General features: G+C 41.6%; 1 protein-coding gene across 1 annotated transcript; it reads right to left on the minus strand.

The window, feature by feature from the left end:
- Positions 1-712: 712 nt before the first annotated feature.
- nopchap1 (NOP protein chaperone 1) lies at positions 713-11,819 on the minus strand. Its single transcript, XM_022222772.2, has 4 exons — positions 11,678-11,819; positions 3,362-3,436; positions 3,069-3,202; positions 713-1,819 (listed from the first exon to the last, which is right to left on the minus strand). Exons 1-4 carry the CDS (start codon positions 11,736-11,738, stop codon positions 1,646-1,648), a joined length of 444 nt encoding a protein of 147 aa, XP_022078464.1. The 5' UTR covers positions 11,739-11,819; the 3' UTR covers positions 713-1,645.
- Between the last annotated feature and the right edge of the window lie 13,233 nt (positions 11,820-25,052).

The following is a 25,052-nucleotide window of genomic DNA, read 5'->3' on the forward strand; positions in this document are numbered from 1 at the left end:
GTTCGAATCCAGCCCATGATCATTTACTGCAGGGCCTTCCCCCACTCTTCTGCCCATGTCTCTGTAACTCTGCTGTTCCATATAATAAAGCCTAAAACAGCAACCAAAAAAAAAAAAAGCTTCCGGTCCATATTATAAGTGGAAATGTACTTTTGTAGCATCAGGTCAAGTTCAGGCGTAAACTAACCGTGACGTCACCCGTTGGTTTCAACACCGAGAAAATGAAGCCCGGATTTTGCTACTTCCTGGTCGCCGTTTTGGATTTTTTGGAGCCAGTGACGTATAAAGCGTCATCAAACAGACTGGACCGGAGAGCAACTTGGGGCAGGATTGGCTGAGGACTCTCTTATCCTGCCCACGTTTTACCGCAGAGGCTTCTGTTGCTGTCCATCAAGTATAGCCACGCCCCCTGGCTCCGCCAACTTTAACGATTTATTTAAAATTCAGTATTGATGTATTTTAAGATCGGCCACCTGATCTCTCATTTTGACCATGAAAACTAACGGGAAAAAATCCTGAGCTGTAGAAAATCAGTCTATCAAATTTTATTTTCTCCAAAAATGAATTGGGGTCTATGGAGAAAAAGCTTCTTGGAGCCAACCCTAGCGGACGGCGTGATATTGCAAGTTTTTGACACTTCCGGGTTGGCTTCAATTCTGGAGCCAGATGCTACGTCCACTATATATACAGTCTATGGTCAAGTTTGAGCATCTGCATTGAATAAAATCTTTATTTAGAGCATTCAACAGCAACAGGACTCCCAGCTATAGATCAGAAGATTGTAGAATAAAGGTGCTGTTCACCAGAAAGTGGCCAGAAGCTCTCTCTTCCTGAAACAATGATCCAGTTACTCTGGCTAATCCACAGAGCAGACATGAGTTTTCAATGGGACTCATTTCAAACAGGGAACCAGACTGTGGTAAGAGGGTGGTGGAAATGTTCACTAAAATGTAACAACAGATAAAGAGAAGAAGAAGAGGAAGACCACAAACTCTGATTCCAATTAAAGCAAGACTGAAAAAACAACTCCTCTGACTGACAAATTTGTCGGCAGTAAAATACATTTACACTCAGGGTTGTGCTGTTTGTGCTGCATTTCTTGGTCTGGCAGGTGGTTACTGTTATCATCCTCTAAACACATATAAATAGAAGTATATATAAAAGCAGTTCACCTTTAACTAAAATAACTCATCTGGATTTTTTTACAATTTAAAGAAAATCCATTTTTAGGACTAAAAGTCAATAAATCTAGTTCATCAGGCTCTGATTTTCTTACCGTTGATTTAATCACGCTTATTACTTCTTTCAGCTGTGCACGGCTAGTTTACAGTCTAAAATATTGTGAGAATGTGCACATGGTGATGAAAAGAGAAGACAAAAACCAGACGATCCACAGTGTTGCCTCTGAACACACCACGTACGGTGAGAGGTCACATGGAGGCCAGACTGGAGGACTGAATCACAGCATCTGTTACTCCAAAGGCACTTAATGGGTACAAAATAAGACTGTGCTGTTCCCATAGGGATGAGTAAGGTCTGTCCACCGTCTTTGTGTCCATGAAGAGGGCTGGAAACTCTACTCAGCCTCCCCCCAACGCCTCATGTTTAAAAGAAACTAAACCAAAAGTCTGTGCGGCTGATTCGTCTACTCCGTCTGCTGGTTCAGAACCTGGATGTTGGCTTTCTTCTTCTTGTCTCCGGGTAGTTTCAGCTTCTGCTCTGTGATCTCACAATCGTCATCCTCAGAGTGCGATTCGTCCTCAGAGTCTGACGTCTCCTCGTCGCTGTCTGACCCATCCAGCTCCACCAGAGCTACGTCCTGGAGACATCACAAGACTCAAGTTATACAACAATACAGCTGAGACAGCTAAGAGGAGCCTCTGACATGTTTAACTGTGCTGTGAAATGGTTTTAGGCATTTCAGATGTCTGCATTCTTATCAGCGGTGGACAACATTTTTTCCTAAGTAGTAACACCCTAGAGAAGAAATAACATTAGTAGAAGTCTTGCACATAATTTGCACACATTACTGTTTTGTCGATTTAATTGTAAATGGATAAAATTGATGGATTTTTACATTAATATACACTGATCTAGAGCTGCAGCTATTGATTATTACTCCAACAAGGAATGTGGTGGAGTTATGACGATCTGTGTTGGTCTGTCTGTCTGTCTCTCAAAAACAGACTAACGGATTTGGATGAAATTTTCAGGGAAGGTCAGAAATGGCACAAGGACCAAGACATTAGATTTTGACAGTGATGTGGTTGCAACTATTAATGAATCCATTAATGGTCTAAGCTCGCTACGGCATCAAAAGCGGAAGTGAATGCGCTATGCAACAGAAATAACCATCCAGGTAGAGCACGGAACATGCAGAATTTCCAATAAAAAATTGGGGTACTCGAAAATTTTTGACTAGTAGTGTATATTTTCAGTTTGACATGACTGGTTACTGGATGATTTCAAAAAATTTTTTAGTCATTTAAATCCAAATTTAATCAACTGTATTGGTAGATTTTAATAACTGATACATTAATGTGTGCACAACTCAAGCTAAACAACTACAGAATATTTAAAAAGTATGACTTACATCAGAATTGTAGTGGAGTACACATTTAAATTAGAACAAAATGAAAAGGCTCTTTGAGAACCAAATTAAATACAGCACTTGTGTACAAACACTACATTCCACTACTGCCTCATGAAGTAATACTATCAAGAAGACATCTGGCTAGTCCCAAATTCATTCAGCAGCAGGAAAATGAGCCCCAAGATCCAGTCAGAGATCTAAAGAAACATCTTCAACCCCACGAAGAACAGTAGGGAACACAAGAAGAGACAGATCATCTAAATCCAGGAAAAACTGACGTGCCAAGTAGCTTCAAAGGCAAAGCTGCTAACAGCAACTATTGATTAGCTTTCTCTTTATATTTCCTCAGTTTATGGATAAAATTGATTCAGTGCATTATTCTGAAAACATCCTGGCTTCTTATTAATGTCTGAAGTTTTGTGGTTCACCAGAAGGAAGAAGAGCAGCTCAGATTCAGCAGCAGACTGACACTCACCATCTCTATGACCTTCTCTGCTTCCTCCACACTCTCTATGTCGAAGCGTCCAGCGGGAGCTTCTTTCATCTGCTGCCTCAGCTTCTCGTTGGCCTCGGCCATCTGAGGCAGGAAGCTCTGCAGTCGATCCAGCACTGACTCACAGATAAAAGCACACACCCACAAATCGTTACACTGCTGCTCCACTGCCGTCTGTCCTTTGTCTTCTTGCAAATACATTAAGTATTTAAGAGAAATATTAAGAAGTATTAAGAAACCAAACTGATAACAGGATATGACACAAAGAGTCTCACCGCTGCTTCTAGGGACTCTCTCTGTCTGCAGGGGGCCGCCAGTCTTTGGTTTGAGGAGAAACTTTTCACTGAGACCTGTCAGCACAATAAACAGTTCAGTAAACCTCATACAGACCTGATCAAAATCTTAAGACCAGTTGAAAAATTGCTAGAATTTACCTTTTGCACATTTGGCTCTTAATGAGGTTTTAAGTAGAGCTACAATATGCAAAAGCAAGAAGGGGGAGTGTGATAAAAAGCACTTTGAAAAAGTAATTTATTGAAAACAACAAGTGAACTGAAATAGGCTGTTTATCACCTGATCAAAAGTTTAAGACCACAGGCTACAAAAGCCAAAACCTGCTCAAAATTCTCATTTTCTGTCAGCCATTCACACAGTCATGCCCTCCTGATGGCTAAAGCTAAGAAGCTTTCTCTTCTTGAACGTGGTCGGATCGTCGAGCTGCATAAGTAAGGCCTCTCACAGCGTGCCATTGCTGCTGAGGTTAGACGCAAAAGTCAAGTGGTTGACCCAAAAAAATTACACCTGCGCAGAGCCGGAGGATCCGATTGGCTGTCCGTCAAGACACAGGGCGGTCCTCGACCCAAATTAAGGCCCTTACTGGTGCCGACTGCAGCGCAATAACCATCAGACAGCATCTGCAGGAAAAGGGTTTCAAAAACAAAAAACGAATTCAAAGACCTCGTCTCCTTCAACGCCACAAAACTGTCCGTTTAGACTTTGCCAAGGAGCATCAAACATGGGACACTGAAAGGTGGAAAAAAGTTTTATTCTCTGATGAGAAAAAAATGTAACCTTGACGGTCCAGATGGCTTCCAATGTTACTGGCATGTCAAGGAGATCCCACCTGAGATGTTTTCTACCCGGCACAGTGGAGGGGGGTTCATCATGATCTGGGGTGCTTTTTCATTCAGTGGAACACTGGAGCTTCAGGTGGTGCAGGGTCCTCAAACGGCGGCTGGTTACGTGCAGATGTTGCAGCGGGCAACCCTCATGACTGAGGGCCCTCGTCAGTGTGGTAACAGCTGGGTTTTTCAACAGGACAATGCTGCAGTTCACAATGCTCGCTTGACCAAGGACTTCTTCAGGGAGAATAACATCACTCTTTTGGACCATCCCGCATGTTCCTATGATTTAAATTCCATAGACAACATTTGGGGAGAGATGGCAAGGGAAGTTTATAAAAATGACCATTAGTTCCAGACACTTGATGCCCTTTGTGAAGCCATCTTCGCCACTTGGAGCAATGTTCCCAAAGGCTTCCTGAAAACACTCGCATCAAGCATGCCCAAACTAATTTTTGAAGTGATTTTTTGTAATTTTTTGAGCGATGGTCTTAAACTTTTGATCAGCTGATGAACAGCCTATTTCAGTTTACTTGTTGTTTTCAATAAATTACTTTTTCAAAGTGCTTTTTGTCACACTCCCCCTTCTTGCTTTTGCATATTGTAGCTCTACTTAATACCTCATTAAGATCCAAATGTGCAAAAGATAAATTCTAGCAATTTTTCAACTGGTCTTAAGATTTTGATCAGGTCTGTAACAACCACCTCTATGAGAAAGTCCACGGGCAGGATTTCTCCAGACAAAAAAAGTGAAACAAGAGCTGAAAAACAAGGTTTTCAGACTCATGTGGAAAGTCTAAAAATCCTCAAGAACTTTCAGAAACTTTAGGATCTTCCATTTATAAATAGAAAATAAGAACACTGTTTGGGACTGTGCTAATGTTGTTGTTTTTTGCCTTTATTATCGTGCACAGCAGAGAGAGAGACAGGAAATGTGAGGAGAAGAGTGGAGGAAAAACCTGTAGTAAATGGTCATGGGTCGGTTTTGTCCCATCATCGCTGTGTCGGGGATTATAGCCCCTGTTTATGGGTCATCCACTCAACCAGTTGAGCTACAGGGGCATCCCATGTGACCACGCTAATGCTAAGAATCCTTTGAGGGATCACCAGATGCTAACTTTGCACTCTTCCATCAGCAAACCTGTGTGCACAGATGACTGTTGCAGTGGTCAGGTACAGTTCTCCCTGATGTTTATCTCATTCGGGATGTCAGACAGGATTTCTATAACTCTTCCAAACTTTTTAAAAATGTCTGCTTGGACATGATGTCCTGATGACTCAAGTTCATGTGCAGGCTTGAGAACTCACTGCACATTTCCAGTTCGGAAGAATGTGTGACGTGGAAAAGACAGTCATGAGTTTGACTCATGTCGGGAGGAACTTGCTGCTAGACTCAAGATCTTGGAGATCTGCAACCAGACTCTGACCTGTGAACCCAGAATTTGATTTAGAGCAACTCTCACTGAATATCTGAGTGGAACAAATTTGTTCTCACATTTAAGGTCCTCTGCACATTGACTACACCCTTAAAAACCATCATTAGGGTCCGAGCACCGAGGGTGCGAAGGACAGGCGGTGCCAGGGCACCGACTGTCCAAGGCACCAGCGGTGCGGTCCGAGCACCGAGGGTGCGAAGGACAGGCGGTGCCAGGGCACCGACTGTCCAAGGCACCAGCGGTGCCAAGGACCCTATTGAAACCCTAGGGTTTATTATTATTATTATTATTTTTTTTTTTTTTTTTTTTTTCTCCCGTAAAGTAAATTGGCTTTTTGGCGGCCTTATCATACTCCAAAACGCGTGAAATTTGGCATGCACATCAGGACTGGCGAAAAATTTGATATTTTATGGGAGTTGCGCATGTGCGTGGCAAAATGGCTCTATAGCGCCACCTGCAAACTTGAAAAAGTAGTCATTAGGCCAACTGCCACAATGTTTCATGTACAGCTACAATATTTGGTGGGCATATGCAGAACATCTGGACACACCAAAAAGTCAATTACAGCCACGCCCTAAACCCAACAGGAAGTCGGCCACCTTCAATTTGCTGTAAATTTTTCAAACTTAATCGCTCCTCGGGAAATGACTTGCCTTTTTGGCGGCCTTATCATGAACCAAAACGCGTGAAATTTGGCGTGCACATCAGGACTGGCGAAAAATTTGATATTTTATGGGAGTTGCGCATATGTGTGAAAAAATGGCTCTATAGCGCCACCTGCAAAATTGAAACAGTGGTCATTAGGCCAACTTCCACAATGTTTTATTTACAGCTACAATATTTGGTGGGCATATGCACCACATCAGGACACACCAAAATGTCAATCACAGCCACACCCTAAACCCAACAGGAAGTCGGCCATCTTGAATTTGCTGTACATTTGTCAAAATTTATAGCTCCTAGTGGATAAGTCTGAGAGAACTGAAATTTGGCCAGTACATGCACCAGACCTTTCTGATGAAAAGTTATCAAAAACTCAACCAGAAGCCAAAAGGTGTGGCCATGGCGGAGCCTCAAACAACTGATCCTTCGCCATGAAACAGGAAGTGGTGTCTAATTCTTCTCAACATGCTCCAATCTGCCTGAAACTTTACATGTATGATGACAGTCCTGTCCTGATGTCATCCACATAGGGATATTCATTGACAGTCATAGCGCCACCTTGTGGTTTCAGGAAATAGACATCTTTTACACTTTCATGCCCTATTGTTACCCGGTTGATCATATTCACTTCAAATGCAGTGACAACAGCCTAAACACATTGATGATGCATCCCAGTGAAAATGGTGACTTGTCATCAAAGGGCGTGTCTGTGGCGGCCAAACCAATTTCGATGTTTCGCCATGAAAATTTAACGATTCATATCTCAGCTGAACAACATCCTATCTGCCTCAGACTTCACATGCTGGATACCAGGTCCAGTCTGAACACATCCACACTCATAAATTTTGAAAAAGTCATAGCGCCACCTGTTGGTAATAGTAAGTTTAAGGCCTTATATTTTCAGGTACAATGGCCCCAAACTTGGTGATATCATGCTGGAAATTGGTCAGTTGAGTCTTCACCTCTTGACAATCACACACTGTGAAGGGTGTGACATTTCATGTAACGCTGTTGCCGTAGTAACCAAATATCGCCATGAAAAACAAAGCCCTTTCTGACAGGTTAGGAATACTCCAATGCTCACAAAAATTACCACACACATCACCATTGACCCAAGGAACAACACTGTATGCATCTCGGCACTGCACATGCTATAGCGCCCCCTACAGTATTTTTAACAAACAGCCCCCCCAGCACGTTTCACCTACATCCATGAAATTTGGGAGGCTTATAGAGCACATCAGGACGCACAAAAAAGCCTCTTGGAGCCATGTCCTAAACCCAACAGGAAGTCGGCCATCTTGGATTAATTGTGAGATTTTTGATGATTTTTCTCATTTTTGAGAGTTAATACCTCCTAGGGGATAATTCCAGGAGACCTGAAATTTTGTCATTCCACACAGCAGGACTTGGTTTGGAAAAGTTATCAAAAGTTTAACCAGAAGCCAAATGGCGTGGCCATGGCGACCATCAGCGTTTTGATGCTTCGCCATGAAACATCAACTGCTGTATAACTCTCCTCTGCATGCTCCAATCTGCCTCAAACTTTCCATGTGTGATCACAATCCAATCCTGATCACATCTACAGGCCAACAGACACTCTCAGTCGCAGCGCCACCTGATGGAGGGACAGTAAATGCTGTATAACTGGCCTCTACATGATCAAATCAGCCTGAAACTTTTCATGAGTGATCAGAGTCCAACCCTCATCACATCCACTGTGTGAAATACACTCTGAGTTACAGCGCCACCTGGTGGATAGACAGGAAATGCTCTATAACTGCTCTGAACATGCTACAGTCTGGCTGAAATTTTAAATGTATGATTGGACTCTGGTCCAGATGCGATTCAGAGGCCGACATACACTCTCAGTCACAGCGCCACCTGGTGGACGTGCGTGGATTCACGACCAGCGTGGATGCGAGGAACCGTCCATCGCTGCTTGCAGCTTTAATTATTATTATTATTATTATTATTTTTTTTTTTTTTTTTTTTTTCTCCCGTAAAGTAAATTGGCTTTTTGGCGGCCTTATCATACTCCAAAACGCGTGAAATTTGGCATGCACATCAGGACTGGCGAAAAATTTGATATTTTATGGGAGTTGCGCATGTGCGTGGCAAAATGGCTCTATAGCGCCACCTGCAAACTTGAAAAAGTAGTCATTAGGCCAACTGCCACAATGTTTCATGTACAGCTACAATATTTGGTGGGCATATGCAGAACATCTGGACACACCAAAAAGTCAATTACAGCCACGCCCTAAACCCAACAGGAAGTCGGCCACCTTCAATTTGCTGTAAATTTTTCAAACTTAATCGCTCCTCGGGAAATGACTTGCCTTTTTGGCGGCCTTATCATGAACCAAAACGCGTGAAATTTGGCGTGCACATCAGGACTGGCGAAAAATTTGATATTTTATGGGAGTTGCGCATATGTGTGAAAAAATGGCTCTATAGCGCCACCTGCAAAATTGAAACAGTGGTCATTAGGCCAACTTCCACAATGTTTTATTTACAGCTACAATATTTGGTGGGCATATGCACCACATCAGGACACACCAAAATGTCAATCACAGCCACACCCTAAACCCAACAGGAAGTCGGCCATCTTGAATTTGCTGTACATTTGTCAAAATTTATAGCTCCTAGTGGATAAGTCTGAGAGAACTGAAATTTGGCCAGTACATGCACCAGACCTTTCTGATGAAAAGTTATCAAAAACTCAACCAGAAGCCAAAAGGTGTGGCCATGGCGGAGCCTCAAACAACTGATCCTTCGCCATGAAACAGGAAGTGGTGTCTAATTCTTCTCAACATGCTCCAATCTGCCTGAAACTTTACATGTATGATGACAGTCCTGTCCTGATGTCATCCACATAGGGATATTCATTGACAGTCATAGCGCCACCTTGTGGTTTCAGGAAATAGACATCTTTTACACTTTCATGCCCTATTGTTACCCGGTTGATCATATTCACTTCAAATGCAGTGACAACAGCCTAAACACATTGATGATGCATCCCAGTGAAAATGGTGACTTGTCATCAAAGGGCGTGTCTGTGGCGGCCAAACCAATTTCGATGTTTCGCCATGAAAATTTAACGATTCATATCTCAGCTGAACAACATCCTATCTGCCTCAGACTTCACATGCTGGATACCAGGTCCAGTCTGAACACATCCACACTCATAAATTTTGAAAAAGTCATAGCGCCACCTGTTGGTAATAGTAAGTTTAAGGCCTTATATTTTCAGGTACAATGGCCCCAAACTTGGTGATATCATGCTGGAAATTGGTCAGTCGAGTCTTCACCTCTTGACAATCACACACTGTGAAGGGTGTGACATTTCATGTAACGCTGTTGCCGTAGCAACCAAATATCGCCATGAAAAACAAAGCCCTTTCTGACAGGTTAGGAATACTCCAATGCTCACAAAAATTACCACACACATCACCATTGACCCAAGGAACAACACTGTATGCATCTCGGCACTGCACATGCTATAGCGCCCCCTACAGTATTTTTAACAAACAGCCCCCCCAGCACGTTTCACCTACATCCATGAAATTTGGGAGGCTTATAGAGCACATCAGGACGCACAAAAAAGCCTCTTGGAGCCATGTCCTAAACCCAACAGGAAGTCGGCCATCTTGGATTAATTGTGAGATTTTTGATGATTTTTCTCATTTTTGAGAGTTAATACCTCCTAGGGGATAATTCCAGGAGACCTGAAATTTTGTCAGTCCACACAGCAGGACTTGGTTTGGAAAAGTTATCAAAAGTTTAACCAGAAGCCAAATGGCGTGGCCATGGCGACCATCAGCGTTTTGATGCTTCGCCATGAAACATCAACTGCTGTATAACTCTCCTCTGCATGCTCCAATCTGCCTCAAACTTTCCATGTGTGATCACAATCCAATCCTGATCACATCTACAGGCCAACAGACACTCTCAGTCGCAGCGCCACCTGATGGAGGGACAGTAAATGCTGTATAACTGGCCTCTACATGATCAAATCAGCCTGAAACTTTTCATGAGTGATCAGAGTCCAACCCTCATCACATCCACTGTGTGAAATACACTCTGAGTTACAGCGCCACCTGGTGGATAGACAGGAAATGCTCTATAACTGCTCTGAACATGCTACAGTCTGGCTGAAATTTTAAATGTATGATTGGACTCTGGTCCAGATGCGATTCAGAGGCCGACATACACTCTCAGTCACAGCGCCACCTGGTGGACGTGCGTGGATTCACGACCAGCGTGGATGCGAGGACCCGTCCATCGCTGCTTGCAGCTTTAATTACTTATTTGAACCACTACCCAATACAATGAATGAACCCAAAATGTGCTCTGATGCAGTCAGGTTTTTTTTAGTCACTATTCCTTGGGATCCAATTAAGACACTTCACTTAGACACCTTGCATTTTGTACTTTCTGTTTTACTACTAACCTCTGTGTAAATGTGTATATTCCACTAACCTTTGTTTATTGTTTACTGTATAGTACTCTGGCAAAATTATTTGCTCCATGATGACTAAAGTCGACCTTATCTTGTCATCTGATTGGTTACGATCATGACTAATAGCCTATCAACACTGAGGGACAAATGTTGAAAAGTTCACCTTTAATTAAAAATGTGTGAAAGATCCATAAACAACGTTTTGTGTCGCAATTTTACACATCAAGATTTCCATTTTGACTAGATTAAAGAAAGTGCATGAAATGGAAGAAAATCAGATAAAAATATTTAAGAAAGATATCAGATGAATGAGACAGAAATGTGAACGTTATATCGTATAATACACACACAACTGCTGTTATAAGATCATCCTTACAAACTACTGTGAATGCCTCAATGAAATAATAAGGTGAAGTCTTTTGTATGATTCACAGAAGAATTAAGTACACTAAACAGACACAGAGACATGTTACTGGTTTGAACAACAGTTTGATCACAACTAACAAAAAAATATAAGCACAAATACCCTGATATACTCTCTCTCACCAAACCTTTAGGCTTTGTGAATATTGATAAGTTATAATTTAGTTTGAAAATGAAGCTTATAACATTAACAACATCCCTTAGACGGTATTTATTCAAAGTTCTAACAGTACTGTGGTTAGGTTATATTTTCACATCTGGAAAACATTAAAATTTAGCCTGGAGGACGTTTGATTTGTAACACACTTCCCTGATATCACAGAATAACCAAATCCACCGATTATTCCCTGCAAGGATGCTGTAGCCATTTCATTAAGTCAAACAGCTCTGAGCTAGCTAGCTGTTAGCTAACGTCTTACAGCTAAACACGGTCTTTTTTCATTCAAACCCTCCTGACATTAAAACAGTTAATAAAAATACTCAAACCTCCTCCGCCGCCATATGACAGCAAAACCTTGGAACTCGTCTTCTTGCCGTTTAATTCCATTTTAAAGCAGACACGCTTTTGTTTTCACCGACATGCGTGTCCCTGAAAGACTAACTTCCGGGTTAAAGGTCAGGACAGAAACGCTTCAGCACCCTCTAGTGTACCGGAGAAACTCACTACGTTAGACTGTTAGTTGGCTGTAAAACATAATACATATGTCGACTAGGAACACTAAAAACAAACAAACAGACTGTCGTTTAAAATCTGCAGTGAACAGAATCAATCAGAAAACCCAACAAACTGTTCAGCAAACGACTTCGGAAGGGTTTATTTTACGCATGCGCAGTACAATCAAAATATCTGTGTGGCACTTCTTGTTCTCAGTAGAAAGCAGATAGGTATGGTAAGAGGTCTCACTCTGTCTGGATTTTCTTACTGCGAAACCCCAGTCGACCCAGATCAAAGATTCATTTTGTAAATTGATCAAAATCCACCTCCATGCGTCACTGTCAGGACTAGTTATTCACTGTGGTAGTCCTGACCAATCAGATAAAACATATTCTTTCTATTCTCATGTGACCACAGAATGGGCTCCCAGTATTCAGGATTCTTTTAAAGGCATTATGGACAAGGGCGTAACTTTGGGTCTTCCATTGGGGGGGTTAAACTCTGTGCCTGTTTATTGGTATTTACTGAATCGTTTACTTTTGTAAAAGGAGTCATGGTAATTTGGCATGCCTGTATTAGAAATACATTGGTGATTTACTTGAAGTTGTTGCAGCTGTGTACTTATGTATTTATGCAACAATGACCAATTAATTCCTATTGTGTTTAAGTACTAGCTAGCAAGACCGTAGCAGCTTCCACTTAATTGATTTTGGGTTTATGTCAACTATCTATGAAAAGAAAAATCAAGAACTTTAAAGATTAATCAATTGCATCACTGTATTGACACAACTAAAGTACAAACAGAAAATGTCTTATGCACAATTCATGGCAACACTCAATATATCACACAATACAGGATGGCACACTGGAGTGCAGCTTGCACCTCTATTCTGGTGTGGAGCATGTATAGAGAAAGCTAACACAGTACAAGGGCTAAGTATGTTACCTGGTCATTTGTGCCTCCTGTGCTGCCTTTCCCTGTGCTCTCTCTCCCTCTCTTTGGTCACCTGATGATCCTCCATCACCTGGACTTCCTCTGTCACCTCCTCCTCCTCTCTCTTGCTCAACTGTTGCACCTCCTCTGTCACCTCCTCTCTCTCTCTCTCCTCATCTGCGACTGTGCTTCTCCCTCTCTGGTCACCTGCCTCTCTTTCATGGCCTGTTAGGCAATCATATTCTTGAACCTGGTATAAAAAAATGCTTTGTTAATGTTAAAATGGTATCAGCCCGGTTAAAAATGACCAGTAAGGTCAAAGAACAATTTGAGGAAATAAATACATTCAGGTATTTCCCAAATTTTGATAAGATTCACGAGATGAAGTACTTCTCTTCCCTCACTGTCACCGACTGTGCACTCTGCAGCCACCCTGCTGCAGCAGAGCGTCTGTTGTCACCATGGTTACCGCTTCAGGCCGACGCAGACATTCCTGTTCCTTCAGGATTTAGAAATGCCTGGAAAAATGTAGCTTCTGTGTATGCTATTGCGTTGTTTGATCAGTAAAATAGCTTCACTACTGAAAAGATATTTGATGTGGAAAACAGCGACATTACGACCTGCCCGGTTCCCCCAAGAAATGTAGTTTAACTACGCCGCCATCCATCACTGTGTATTGGAGCAAAGTCAGCAAACAGCCCTTTAAGTTACAATTCAGTGAAAACTGACATTGGTCCTAAACAGTACATCCCCGACACTCTCTGGCTGTACCTCACAGGGCAAGCTCAAACCAACTCCAGTCACAAATCATCAGATAACTTAACAAGACAGGTAGGCTATTTTGCCTCTTTTTGGTCAAGATATTTCCTTTTTTTTTAAGTTGTTGGTGTCGACCAACAATGAAGAATTGTTGTTTGTCCTGTTCACGCTCTTTTCATTTCTTCACGGCTCTGCTGTCTCCATCCATGCCAAATATACAGGGTCAGAGAAAAGTGAACGTTACGTAGAGGAGGCGCCGCGGGTTGGGTGATACCAAGTATTCGGTGGGGGTGTGGGGGGTTACATTAAGATGATTAAACTTGCTACTGTTTTGTTGGCAAATAATATTAATAATGAAAATCAACAAGATAATTAATGCTTTTAATACACTGGAAAAATGTGATTATATTGTGGGGGTTACATTAGCTGAACGGGATTTTTGCAGGGGTCATGACCCCCGTATCCCCGGTGCAAATTACGCCCTTGATTATGGAGGATGGTTTTTTTTGTTTAATTTGTCTGATTCACATAAAATGAATATACTGACCTTTAGTGGACTTGTATGTATGGTCTCTAAAAGAATAAAAATAAATAAATAAATAACTGGATATGGCAGGACCTGAAAAACATCAGCCAATCAAAGCGCTCGGATCGAGGCGTTTGGTTTGCTCCCTTTCCTGTCAATCAAAAATCTTCCGGCTCAGGCCAAGTAACGTAGATTACGTACGCCTTGGACTTACGTGTTTTGTGTATGTGTTGCTTTGGTATAGCTTCGTAGTTAGCTGGCGACTTGTTTTGCTCATCTTTTTTTTACATAATGGCAGCTAAAGATCCAGGGGGACCCAGCCGTAAAAGACAACTTCACGAGTGCTACGCAAGTTTCTGGAGGGGGGCGTTTCTTCGTAAATGTTAAGAGAGGGGAGGTTAGAGGGGGGTTGTATGTGCGCATGCGCATGCTACGTTCAAAGTTGTAGGAAATTAAATCTCCTCTAATGCCTTTAATATAGACCCTTTTACTATTGGTAAATAAAGAGGGCTGCGCGCGCACCCTGGAGCCAGAAGTGTGGCGGCTCGCAGCAACAGTATGGCCGAATCCCAAACCGCCCCCTACACACTATGGCTGAATCCCAAACTGCCCCCTACACACTATCCCTACACACTACCCCTCCGTTTGCGCGTTCCCGCGGAGGGTCCTCCATATTAAGGGCCGTCCCAAACCGCGTAGTGCGGAGGGAGAGTGGACTGTTCAGCCCTTAATAGCGAGTCTGCATCGATGCACACTCCGGACAACTTTTTCAGGAAGTGGAACGTCGAAATGGAGGAGGAAACAAACATATTGATGTGAGTTCCACATGCGTCCTTTATTTCTCCCACGCCTTTTTCACACTGACAGAACATCACAAAAAGAGTGGTGAAAAAAGATAAATCAAAATAAACAAATCTTCTTCTCTGCTGACGTTTGATTTAATTGTGCACCCCCTGACACCTTAAAATTTTAACACAAGTGACAGAATTCATTTATTCATTTGTTGGATTTGAAATGACAGATAATAGGATTGGAAAACATGTGAGTGAAAAAAAGTGGGATGCTTTTGTCTTCTGGAAGCAGCAGCGATCCTTGTTAGTTGCAACCTGTGCCACAGCGCTATAGCCATGACAGTAGGCGTCTTTGTGTTACCATGGCGATGACGTCTTCCGTTTTCCGGTGAGGCGACAGGGCATCCCATTCCTGACGATCGTATTTATACCCTCCCCCTTCAATAATAGGTGCCCTCCACAGGTGCGAGTGTGACTTCTTTTGGAGTGACACTCGGTAGTGGAGGGGGAGTGTGTAGGGGGCGGTTTGGGATTCAGCCTATCTCTACACCCTACCCCTCCGTTTGCGCGTTCCCGTGGAGGGTCCTCCATATTAAGGGCCGTCCCAAACCGCGTAGTGCGGAGGGGGAGTGGACTGTTCAGCCCTTAAATAGCGAGTCTGCATCGATGCTCACTTTGGACAATTTTTTTCAGGAAGTGCAACGTCGAAATGGAGGAGGAAACAACATATCGATGTAAGTTCCACATGCGTCCATTATTTCTCCCACGCCTTTTTCACACTGACAGAACCTCACAAAAAGAGTGGTGTAAAAAGATAAATCAAAAGAAACAAATCTTCTTCTCTGCTGACGTTTGATTTAATTGTGCACCCCCTGACACCTTAAAATTTGAACACAATTGACAGAATTCATTTATTCATTCATTCATTTGTTGGATTTGAAATGCCAGATAATAGGATTGGAAAACATGTGAGTGAAAAAAAGTGGGATGCTTTCGTCTTCTGGAAGCAGCAGCGATCCTTGTTAGTTGCAACCTGTGCCACAGCGCTACAGCCATGACAGTAGGCGTCTTTGTGTTACCATGGCGATGACGTCTTCCGTTTTCCGGTAAGGCGACAGGGCGTCCCATTCCTGACGATCATATTTATACCCTCCCTCTTCAATAATAGGTGCCCTCCACAGCTGCGAGTGTGACTTCTTTTGGAGTGACACTCGGTAGTGTAGGGGGAGCGTGTAGGGGGCGGTTTGGGATTCAGCCGATCTGTCTGCAGGCTGCAAGAGAGAGGCGTGTCGCAAAGTAGGCGTGTCGCAAAGCTTCGCGTCACTTTGGGACACGCCTACTTTGCGACACGCCCACTTTAGCAACAGCTGATTTCGTGATCTCGTTCACGTCAGAAAACACGCGAGATTTTGTTATCACCACTCTACCGTGTAGCGAACGTGCCCTCTGCTGGTCAGAGTTAGCCACTGAAGCTGGATAATACAATAATACACACACAATCTCTAAATTTAACATAAAATATCCGTAAAAATCCAATCACACACAATACAAAAGTATCCTAAATGAAATGTAAATTAAATTATGTACAATGAATGCCACACTTAATATATATGTACAATGATTGCCACATGAACATCTAGAAAAATGTTACTGCCTTAAACGAAGCTTCATTAATAATGTCTGTATTACTCCCCAGTCAGACATCAGTGAAATAGCATCTTTTAAATAACAAATAATACCAAATATAGATCTCTTCAAAGCACAACAAAGTGGTGAGGTATGAGTGTGTGTGGGATGAAAAATCTGAAGTCTCTGGAGGAATGCCTCAGAGAGGTCAGCTTCTGTATCTTGGGTTCTATTTCTAATAGTTATTACTACATTGTCTTGATGGGGTCATTTTTCTGTAAATGTACATAAATAATTTATATCACAAGTGTAACATTTTGTGTCAGACTTTATTTGGTTGGATGATGAGAACAGTCAACAACATACACAAGAGTACTTTTGAATTTCATAGTCAGGTAACTACATTCATTTACTGATGAAGAATGATAGTCAGCCAGAGCTTTAAAACCATGACAATTGAAGTTAATTCAATTCATCACCTTTTTAATATGTGTTGCTCTGCTCAGAAACAAAGTTGATTAAGAGCTCATTGCATCCACTGGCACATGCTCCTGTCAACATTCTAATTTGAAAAATGAAATCTATCAACCAAAAGACAAATAAACAAGCGAACTTTTTCACCAACCTTCAGCCTCTCATTGTCTTCCCAGTCATGATTCTAAATAGATGGAACATTCCAAGATAAACATATCAAAACTACACTAAATCTTTATTGATATAGTCTTCCAAATGTCCATTTTTTGTCATTTTGTAAAGGATGCTGCTGATGCACGCAGCAAGAGTTTCACAAGTTCATGGTGACAATAAGTGAAATTTCAAAAAAGAAAACACTTAATATGTCTTCAAATATCATCTATTATAATATGCATCTCTGTCTCTGTTTTTTATTGCAGTCTAGATCTCAGTTAGTTCTGATATTATTTCTAGATAGCCCTTGGTCTCTGATCGGCAATGCCGATGTACGATTTATAATATTAGTGTAACTGTTTATGATTGTGTGTCAGGCTTATGACTAATAAAATGAAACAAAGGACAAACATGACAAATACTATGGTGTGCTTCCTAGTGAGACCATTCAGTGGGCCTTAAACCAAGGCTGCCTGTTATTGTTATTGGTGAAAACACTGTCCTTTGAAGAAGGTCTTAATTACACATACATGTAAAGTTGCCATATTATATCACTCATTGTGTTGTTGTCACATATTCTTACATCTGTGTCTTCATCATCTGTTCTTTTCCGCTTCAGTCGGAAAACAGGGGAAAGACGGCCAGAAATCATGTCCTTTCCCTCCTTAGTGAAATGGGCAAACCTTCTCCCATGCCTGAAGAAACAAAAAATAAACTAAGAAAAATAGTCATAATACTTAGAGGGCCAGCTACGGATACAATATAACAATATTTTTATCTAACAAAGAAATCTAATCTCCTTTGTTAGATCTCTTTGATCTAACAAAGGTTAAATCAATCATACCCTTCCAGGATGAGGTTTTCCATAGTAACGGAACACCACCATCTCCGCAGAACTGGCATGTCGTCCTTATAGGAAGAGCACATTCCACAAATCCACAATGATTAACTTCATGTACATGTACACACGTGGACAAAATTGTTGGTACCCCTCAGTTAAAGAAGGAAAAACCCACAATTCTCACTGAAATCACTTGAAACTCACAAAAGTAACAATAAATAAAAATTTATTGAAAATTAAATAATCAAAATCAGCCATCACTTTTGAATTGTTGATTATCATAATTATTTAAAAAAACAAACTAATGAAATAGGGCTGGACATAAATGATGGTACCCATAACTTAATATTTTGTTGCACAACCTTTTGAGGCAATCACTGCAATTAAACGATTTCTGTATTTGTCAATGAGCGTTCTGCAGCTGTCAACAGGTATTTTGGCCCACTCCTCATGAGCAAACAGCTCCAGTTGTCTCAGGTTTGATGGGTGTCTTCTCCAAATGGCATGTTTCAGCTCCTTCCACATATGTTCAATGGGATTCAGATCTGGGCTCATAGAAGGCCACTTTAGAATAGTCACATCAGTCTGACACTGATGTACCTTGGCCTTGGAGTTCACCTTTAATTTCTTTGGAGGTTGCTCTGGGCTCTTTGGATACAATTCCAACGATCCGTCTCTTCAATTTGTCATCAATTTTCCTCTTGCGGCCACGTCCAGGGAGGTTGGCTACTGTCCCGTGGGTCTTGAACTTCTGAATAATATGAGCCACTGTTGTCACAGGAACTTCAAGCTGTTTAGAGATGGTCTTATAGCCTTTACCTTTAAGATGTTTGTCTATCATTTTTTTTCGGATGTCCTGGGACAATTCTCTCCTTCGCTTTCTGTTGTCCATGTTCAGTGTGGTACACACCTTTTCACCAAACAGCAGGGTGACTACTTGTCTCCCTTTAAATAGGCAGACTGACTGATTATGAGTTTGGAAACACCTGTGATGTCAATTAAATGACACACCTGAGTTAATCATGTCACTCTGGTCAAATAGTTTTCAATCTTTTATAGAGGTACCATCATTTTTGTCCAGGCCTGTTTCATTAGTTTGTTTTTTTAAATAATTATGTTAATCAACAATTCAAAAGTGATGGCTGTTTTTGATTATTTAATTTTCAATACATTTTTATTTATTGTTACTTTTGTGAGTTTCAAGTGATTTCAGTGAGAATTGTGGGTTTTTCCTTCTTTAACTGAGGGGTACCAACAATTTTGTCCACGTGTGTATGTTGCTGTTACTTTAAATATCCAAACTAGTTTGTCAAACTTACAGGAACTGTAACGATCAAATTATCGGTTCAACTTCCAACAGTGAAGTCAAATGGAGCACCAAGAATGAGGTACCAGGTGTACTGTGTCAGAAACATTAAACAGGTTAAGGTACTGAAAATATATTCAGCTAAGTCATTTGCATGTGTCTGTCTCGGAAGCCCCTGCACCACGATAGTAGAATAAATATCAAAATGTATCTAATACAATTTATTTTAAAAAGCATGGTATCATGATATTGCTTTGATGGGCCAAGTCAGTTTATATGGGGGTGTATATTAATACTAAAAAAGTTTTGAGCAAAATAATTACAATATTCACTGCAGGCCACCCTCTTTTTGGGACACAGCAACAGAGGACACTTGATTCCCAGAAATGCAGTTGTATCTTCTGATGAAGTAATGCAATCTTGAAGACTGTTACCTCTATGTCTTTGCCTGTTTTTTCAATCCAGGGACCTGGAACCAGCTGCTTTGCAAGATCACTGTTATTTAAAGAAAATACGGTTACATAATGCCTCTTCTGTATGAGCATATCAACTTAAAACAAAATAATAGCTCTCTTTTCAAGTCTTACTTGACAAATACATAAATACGTAATATGAAATAATGTAAAAAATATATATCAAACACCGAAACATACGGACTGAGTACAGTAGAGAATTTACACGAATTTATAAAACACCCTCGGTACACATAGTACACATATCCAGACAAAAGAGGACGTTTGGTCACCCTATTACAACACACATTGCAACGTTCAGTCATTCTTTTTGTGACGTTTACACAGCAACAGGCTGGTGTACTTCTGTTTCTTCAATGAAATAATATTACATACTATAATATCGCCTATCACCATAGCTATGAAACAACAACATGCAGCAAGTCGTTTACATTTATTACATGAAATATGCTAAAACTTACAGTGTGCACAGGACCCGCCATGGTTGAAGATTCAAATCTCATATCTCGCGTGTTTCTCCGTGACTGCCCGTGAGAGGCGTGTCGCGAAGTAGGCGTGTCGCGAAGTGACGCGAAGCTTTGCGACACGCCTCTCTCTTGCAGCCTGCAGACAGACCCGTCTCACTCGCAGTGGCTTGTCAAGCCATGCGGGTGCATTATCAGTAAAAGATCGCGAAAAATACTTTAAAAAACTCACTTTAACAAATGGCAAGAGGCTCCCACATCCCTGTACACTTACCAAATGGGACTATGACGTTAGTAAGTGGCCCAATATTCAGTGGCCTGATATTTATTTATATTTAGTTGAAAAAACTAGCATGTACACTAGAGAGAAGCTGCGAGCATACAAATCTATAGAGGCCTATGATTATGGTTTTGTAATCAAAGCGTTACAGAACCACAAGAGTACCGTCAAATATATAGGTCTAGAGCTCACACTACACTCTGGCAGCTGACCACACTCCAGAATTCAGTCAATAACAACTACCGGGCATAATCAACAGCAACAAAACAGAAACACGAACACTGATCCAGCATCATGTCTCACAAAAACAAGGCTGGAGCCACATATTTTAATTTACCAGAGTTTAAGACGATAACAAACCAAACCTCAGCCTGAGCTGACCGTCCTGTTTCTACAGCCCGTCTGTGAACACAGATCACACACAAACACAACTCCAAAATGACTGGAAAAGTCATAATTCCATCTATTTGCTTGCAAGTTGGATAGAATAGATTATTCAGCATGACAATCTGCTTCATATCTGTCTTTGGTTTCATTTCACACATTAAGTAACCAAGCCTGAGTAAACTCCCAGTTAGCCCATAGCCTTTAAACTCTGATTAGCAGCTCACAGCCACATATCCTCCAAACAAAACACCAACACAAACTCTGCATTTTAAATGAACTGTGTCGCTCACCCATTGACGATCTTACGATCTTCATAAGCCAATGAATTTAGCTGCAGCCGCTGTTCATCTTAAACTTAAACATCCAGCCGTGAAAAATGACTCCTCCGGTCCAGTAATAGTTAGGTGTTGTCCTCCGTTTGTTGGTAGTTTTCTGCTGTCCCTTTGTTTTTTATCCCTCCATCAGCTTTACGTCTTCACCGCTGCTAGCCTGGATAGCCTTTAGAATGCTAACCGGCTCCACCGTGCTTATTTCATGAATATTCAATTAGCCATGTGCTGCTTATGCAGATCAATAACTTTAGCACTGAACAGGAAGGAGTATCGCTACCTGATAGTTACGATAGAGAGTTGAGAGGATGTTTTTTAGTGGCACTGTGCGCCTGTCCCTTATTTAGTTGTGAGAAAGTTGGCAACCCTAGCCGAGAGCCCCTTGGTATGCGGTAGAACTTAAGTCCTTCTTTAGTATTTTGGTTCATACAACCAAAAACACAACAACCTAACATTATGATGCCGATAGTTCAGCGTTAGCTTTTAGTTTTGCTACTTCATGTGGTGCGAACAATGCCGGGTAAATGATATGAAGCAGTACTTCCGGCTCCATGATGCGCACGCAGCTTGTTGATGACATAGGCTCTGAAGGGGTCGATTTGTAAACAAATTTTATCTTGTAATTTTATGCTAAAGAGCAAGTTTGTTTGTTTTTTCTTTAGAGGCTGATGTTATTCACCATCTTTCCCATTTTGTCAGCTTGAACAGAAACTCATGTAGGAGTAGATGATTGGATCTGGTACACCTGTCTGTGCTCTGATTGCACATGACATACACCTGCTGCTCAGCCTCTGTGCCAAAGCACACCTGGGAAAGGATCAGACTAAGGCTACGTTTATACGAGGACCATCTTAACAGAAAACGCAAAAGTGGCGTCTTGTCATTTCACGTTTAGATGAGCGGTTTTGAAGGAAATCTGCGTGTGGGATTCGATTGGATATGCATGCCAGGCAGCTGGGTGGCGCTGTGATAAAACTTCGCCATGTCTATGCGCATGCGTACTATCTCCCTTTTTGGATCTCCGCCGCGGTAAATGTCAGATGGCTACTAGTAAGAGGAACTTTGTTTGGACAGACGAAGAGGTCGAACTACTGCTTCGAACCACTTTGGACTACAAAGCCACAAAAACCCAAAACGGAATTGACTGGGAATCTTGCAATACAAAGTACTTTGATATATGGACCTCATTCATTGCACAGTATCCGACTTCCTCAAACAGCGAAGCAAGACCGGCTTACCCCCATGCTCCAACTGAGATAACCAGAGACCCAATCGCTTCAAAGCTTAAAGCCGTTAGGAGTAAATACAGGGATGCCGTCGATACACAACGTCGGAGTGGCCATGGTCGGGTCATAGCACTTTTTTAAAATTTATGTAGTGACATATGGTGTGGATCGCCTGCCACCACTTCTTTGGAATTTGGTATAGAGACTGCTCAGGTCAACGACAATACACTAAGTGAATGCAGTCTGTCAAGCGAGAGTCAAGCGTCTACTACAGGAGAAAGTGACAGACCTAGGGTACCGAGACTCCACTCCAGAGACGAAGAGGTCAACTTCAGGTATGTTTTTGGTTGTTCGAAATTAGACCTGAAAAATGTCTAAATGTAAGGTCACGAGAGATCACACATGATGACGGTATGTAAATGTTTTCATAAGCAGGGAATTGATGCTCTATGCTATTTTTTTATAACTATAACGACTTTACCTCTGCCTGACATTTGCAAAGTATTGACATTACAACAATTATGTGCAGTCATCAGTGTTCGCCAGTCTAGCCTTTTTTAACCCTTGCCTCAGGTTAAATTTGGTCCAGCTCTCCGTTTAAAGGGTTAGATTCTATCTGCCTATTAGTATTTCACCTAACAGGTTTCAGCAGAATAAATTAAGCTGGAATCGAGAGACACTCGCCCAGGTTCTAACTGCCTTGCATCCGAATGTCTCACCCCTCTTATCTGATAAATGCTATCCCACCAAGCAGCCTTTCTAAGTAGTAGAATTGATTTATCATTCACATTCGTTATCGGTCAGCTTCTCTCTAAGGACTTGCATGCACTTGGTGCTATTCCTGGGTTCGTTTTAGAGGTTTGGAAAGAACTAACCTCAGGGGTAATGTTTAAACACTCTCACTTTGGACTAAGTAACCTTTAAGAACCATTGGATTGAATGCACACAATCAACTCAACTTTTTACCACTATGCAGATTTTCAGTGGTTTATAATAATTTCATTAGGCTTCTCTTTAAATGCAATAGAGCGTTTTATTAAGCAAGTTTAGCAAGGGCACAGCATCAATTCATGATTAAAACAATTAATTATTTCTGATTAAAAAATGATACTAAAGTAACTAAATTGAGCGCACCTGACAATCTTCTCTAATTATTGAATTTAGGAGAGAGAGCGAACAGCGTGGCCACTACCGTATCACTCAGTCTTGACTTGCGTCTGGGAAAAGCACTCAGTTGTCCAGAGGACTCGGTACGATGTCTTCTTTGTGGACAAAAGGATCTTATCCTTCGGCAGGGGGGAGCGGAGGAGTCCTGTAAGCCAATCGTGGTCTGGCAGTTATCTCTGGAATCGGCTGGAACGTTAGTGCTTACGCCCCAGCTGTCTTCTCTGTGGTATGGTGGTGGTGGAAAACCCTTGTCTGTTCAGGCTGTAGTGGGTCACTGGGTCTCCCAGCCCCGGGGAGGGGAACAGCCCGGTGCTGTTGCCTCCTTTGCCTCTTCGGGTGTAGTCGGTTCTTCCCTCTATTGGTTTCTTCTGGATAACTGCAGAACCTCTTAGGACTCTCCGTTTGGCAGAGTATGGTCTTCGCTTGTTGAACAAAGTCAGAAAAAGACTTTGCATCCAACGATGTCCTCAGCGATCTCTGGAGCCTAAGTCCCGCGTAGTCTTCCCGTCTCTAGGGCAATAGAGGAAGTTGAAGATTCTTCAGAACTCCGGCCAAGTTCCCTTTGCAGCTCTTCTTAGCAGCTCCGGCGAACATCTCCCGTATAATGTCTCTGCTCTCCCATTCTTATACTCTCTCCAGACACACAAAACTGGCTAGGTACGCCCTCTGACACCGTCTAACTTATGCAATCAACTTGTCATCACATACAGCAGTAATACAGAAGTCATGTTGTTACAGCAAATACACAGTGTCCACATTCTGTTTAACACACACACATTTCAGCCAGCCCTCTTGGGTTTTTCCCAAACTTCCCTTTTTTCTGAGGAGGCTGCAATGTCATTGTGGCTGCCGAGTCATGGTGACTGTTGTTTACTGCACTTCTGCTTTCTTAAGGCCTGGACACACAAGCCTATGAGGCCTGTACGCACACACAGAGCCTAAACAAGGATTACTTCACACGGAATCACTTCTTAAATCATTCTTCTCAATCTGAACATAATAAATCATCTGAATCATTACTTTAATCAAATCAACACTTCAAAAATGTATATATATTTCAGCAAGCATAATCATATGGTTAACTTATAATGTTTCTTCTTAAGATCTTTATTTGTCTGCTTCAAAACCTTTGTTACCTTAGGTCCATAATGAGCCTGAGTCCTCTCTGAGACCTCAACATCTGCATCTTACTTGACACAGTGTTGGGGAGAATACTTTGAAGTTGTATTTAGTTACTGAATACTTGCCTTAAAATGTATTCCGTTACTTTGTCCAATCAGTGTACTGTATTCTGAATACTTAGAATACTTTCACATAGATTTACATTATATTTACATATGAATGCTGTGAATAATTAAAAACATGTCGGCTATGATTGTCTCATATGAGCTTATTTACAATATATTAGGAACTTTGCAAATGCACCTGAAGATGTGCAGATCACATCACGTCCATGACACGGGGCACATT

The sequence above is a fragment of the Acanthochromis polyacanthus genome, chromosome 1, assembly GCF_021347895.1.
Source record: "Acanthochromis polyacanthus isolate Apoly-LR-REF ecotype Palm Island chromosome 1, KAUST_Apoly_ChrSc, whole genome shotgun sequence".
NCBI lineage: Eukaryota > Metazoa > Chordata > Actinopteri > Pomacentridae > Acanthochromis > Acanthochromis polyacanthus.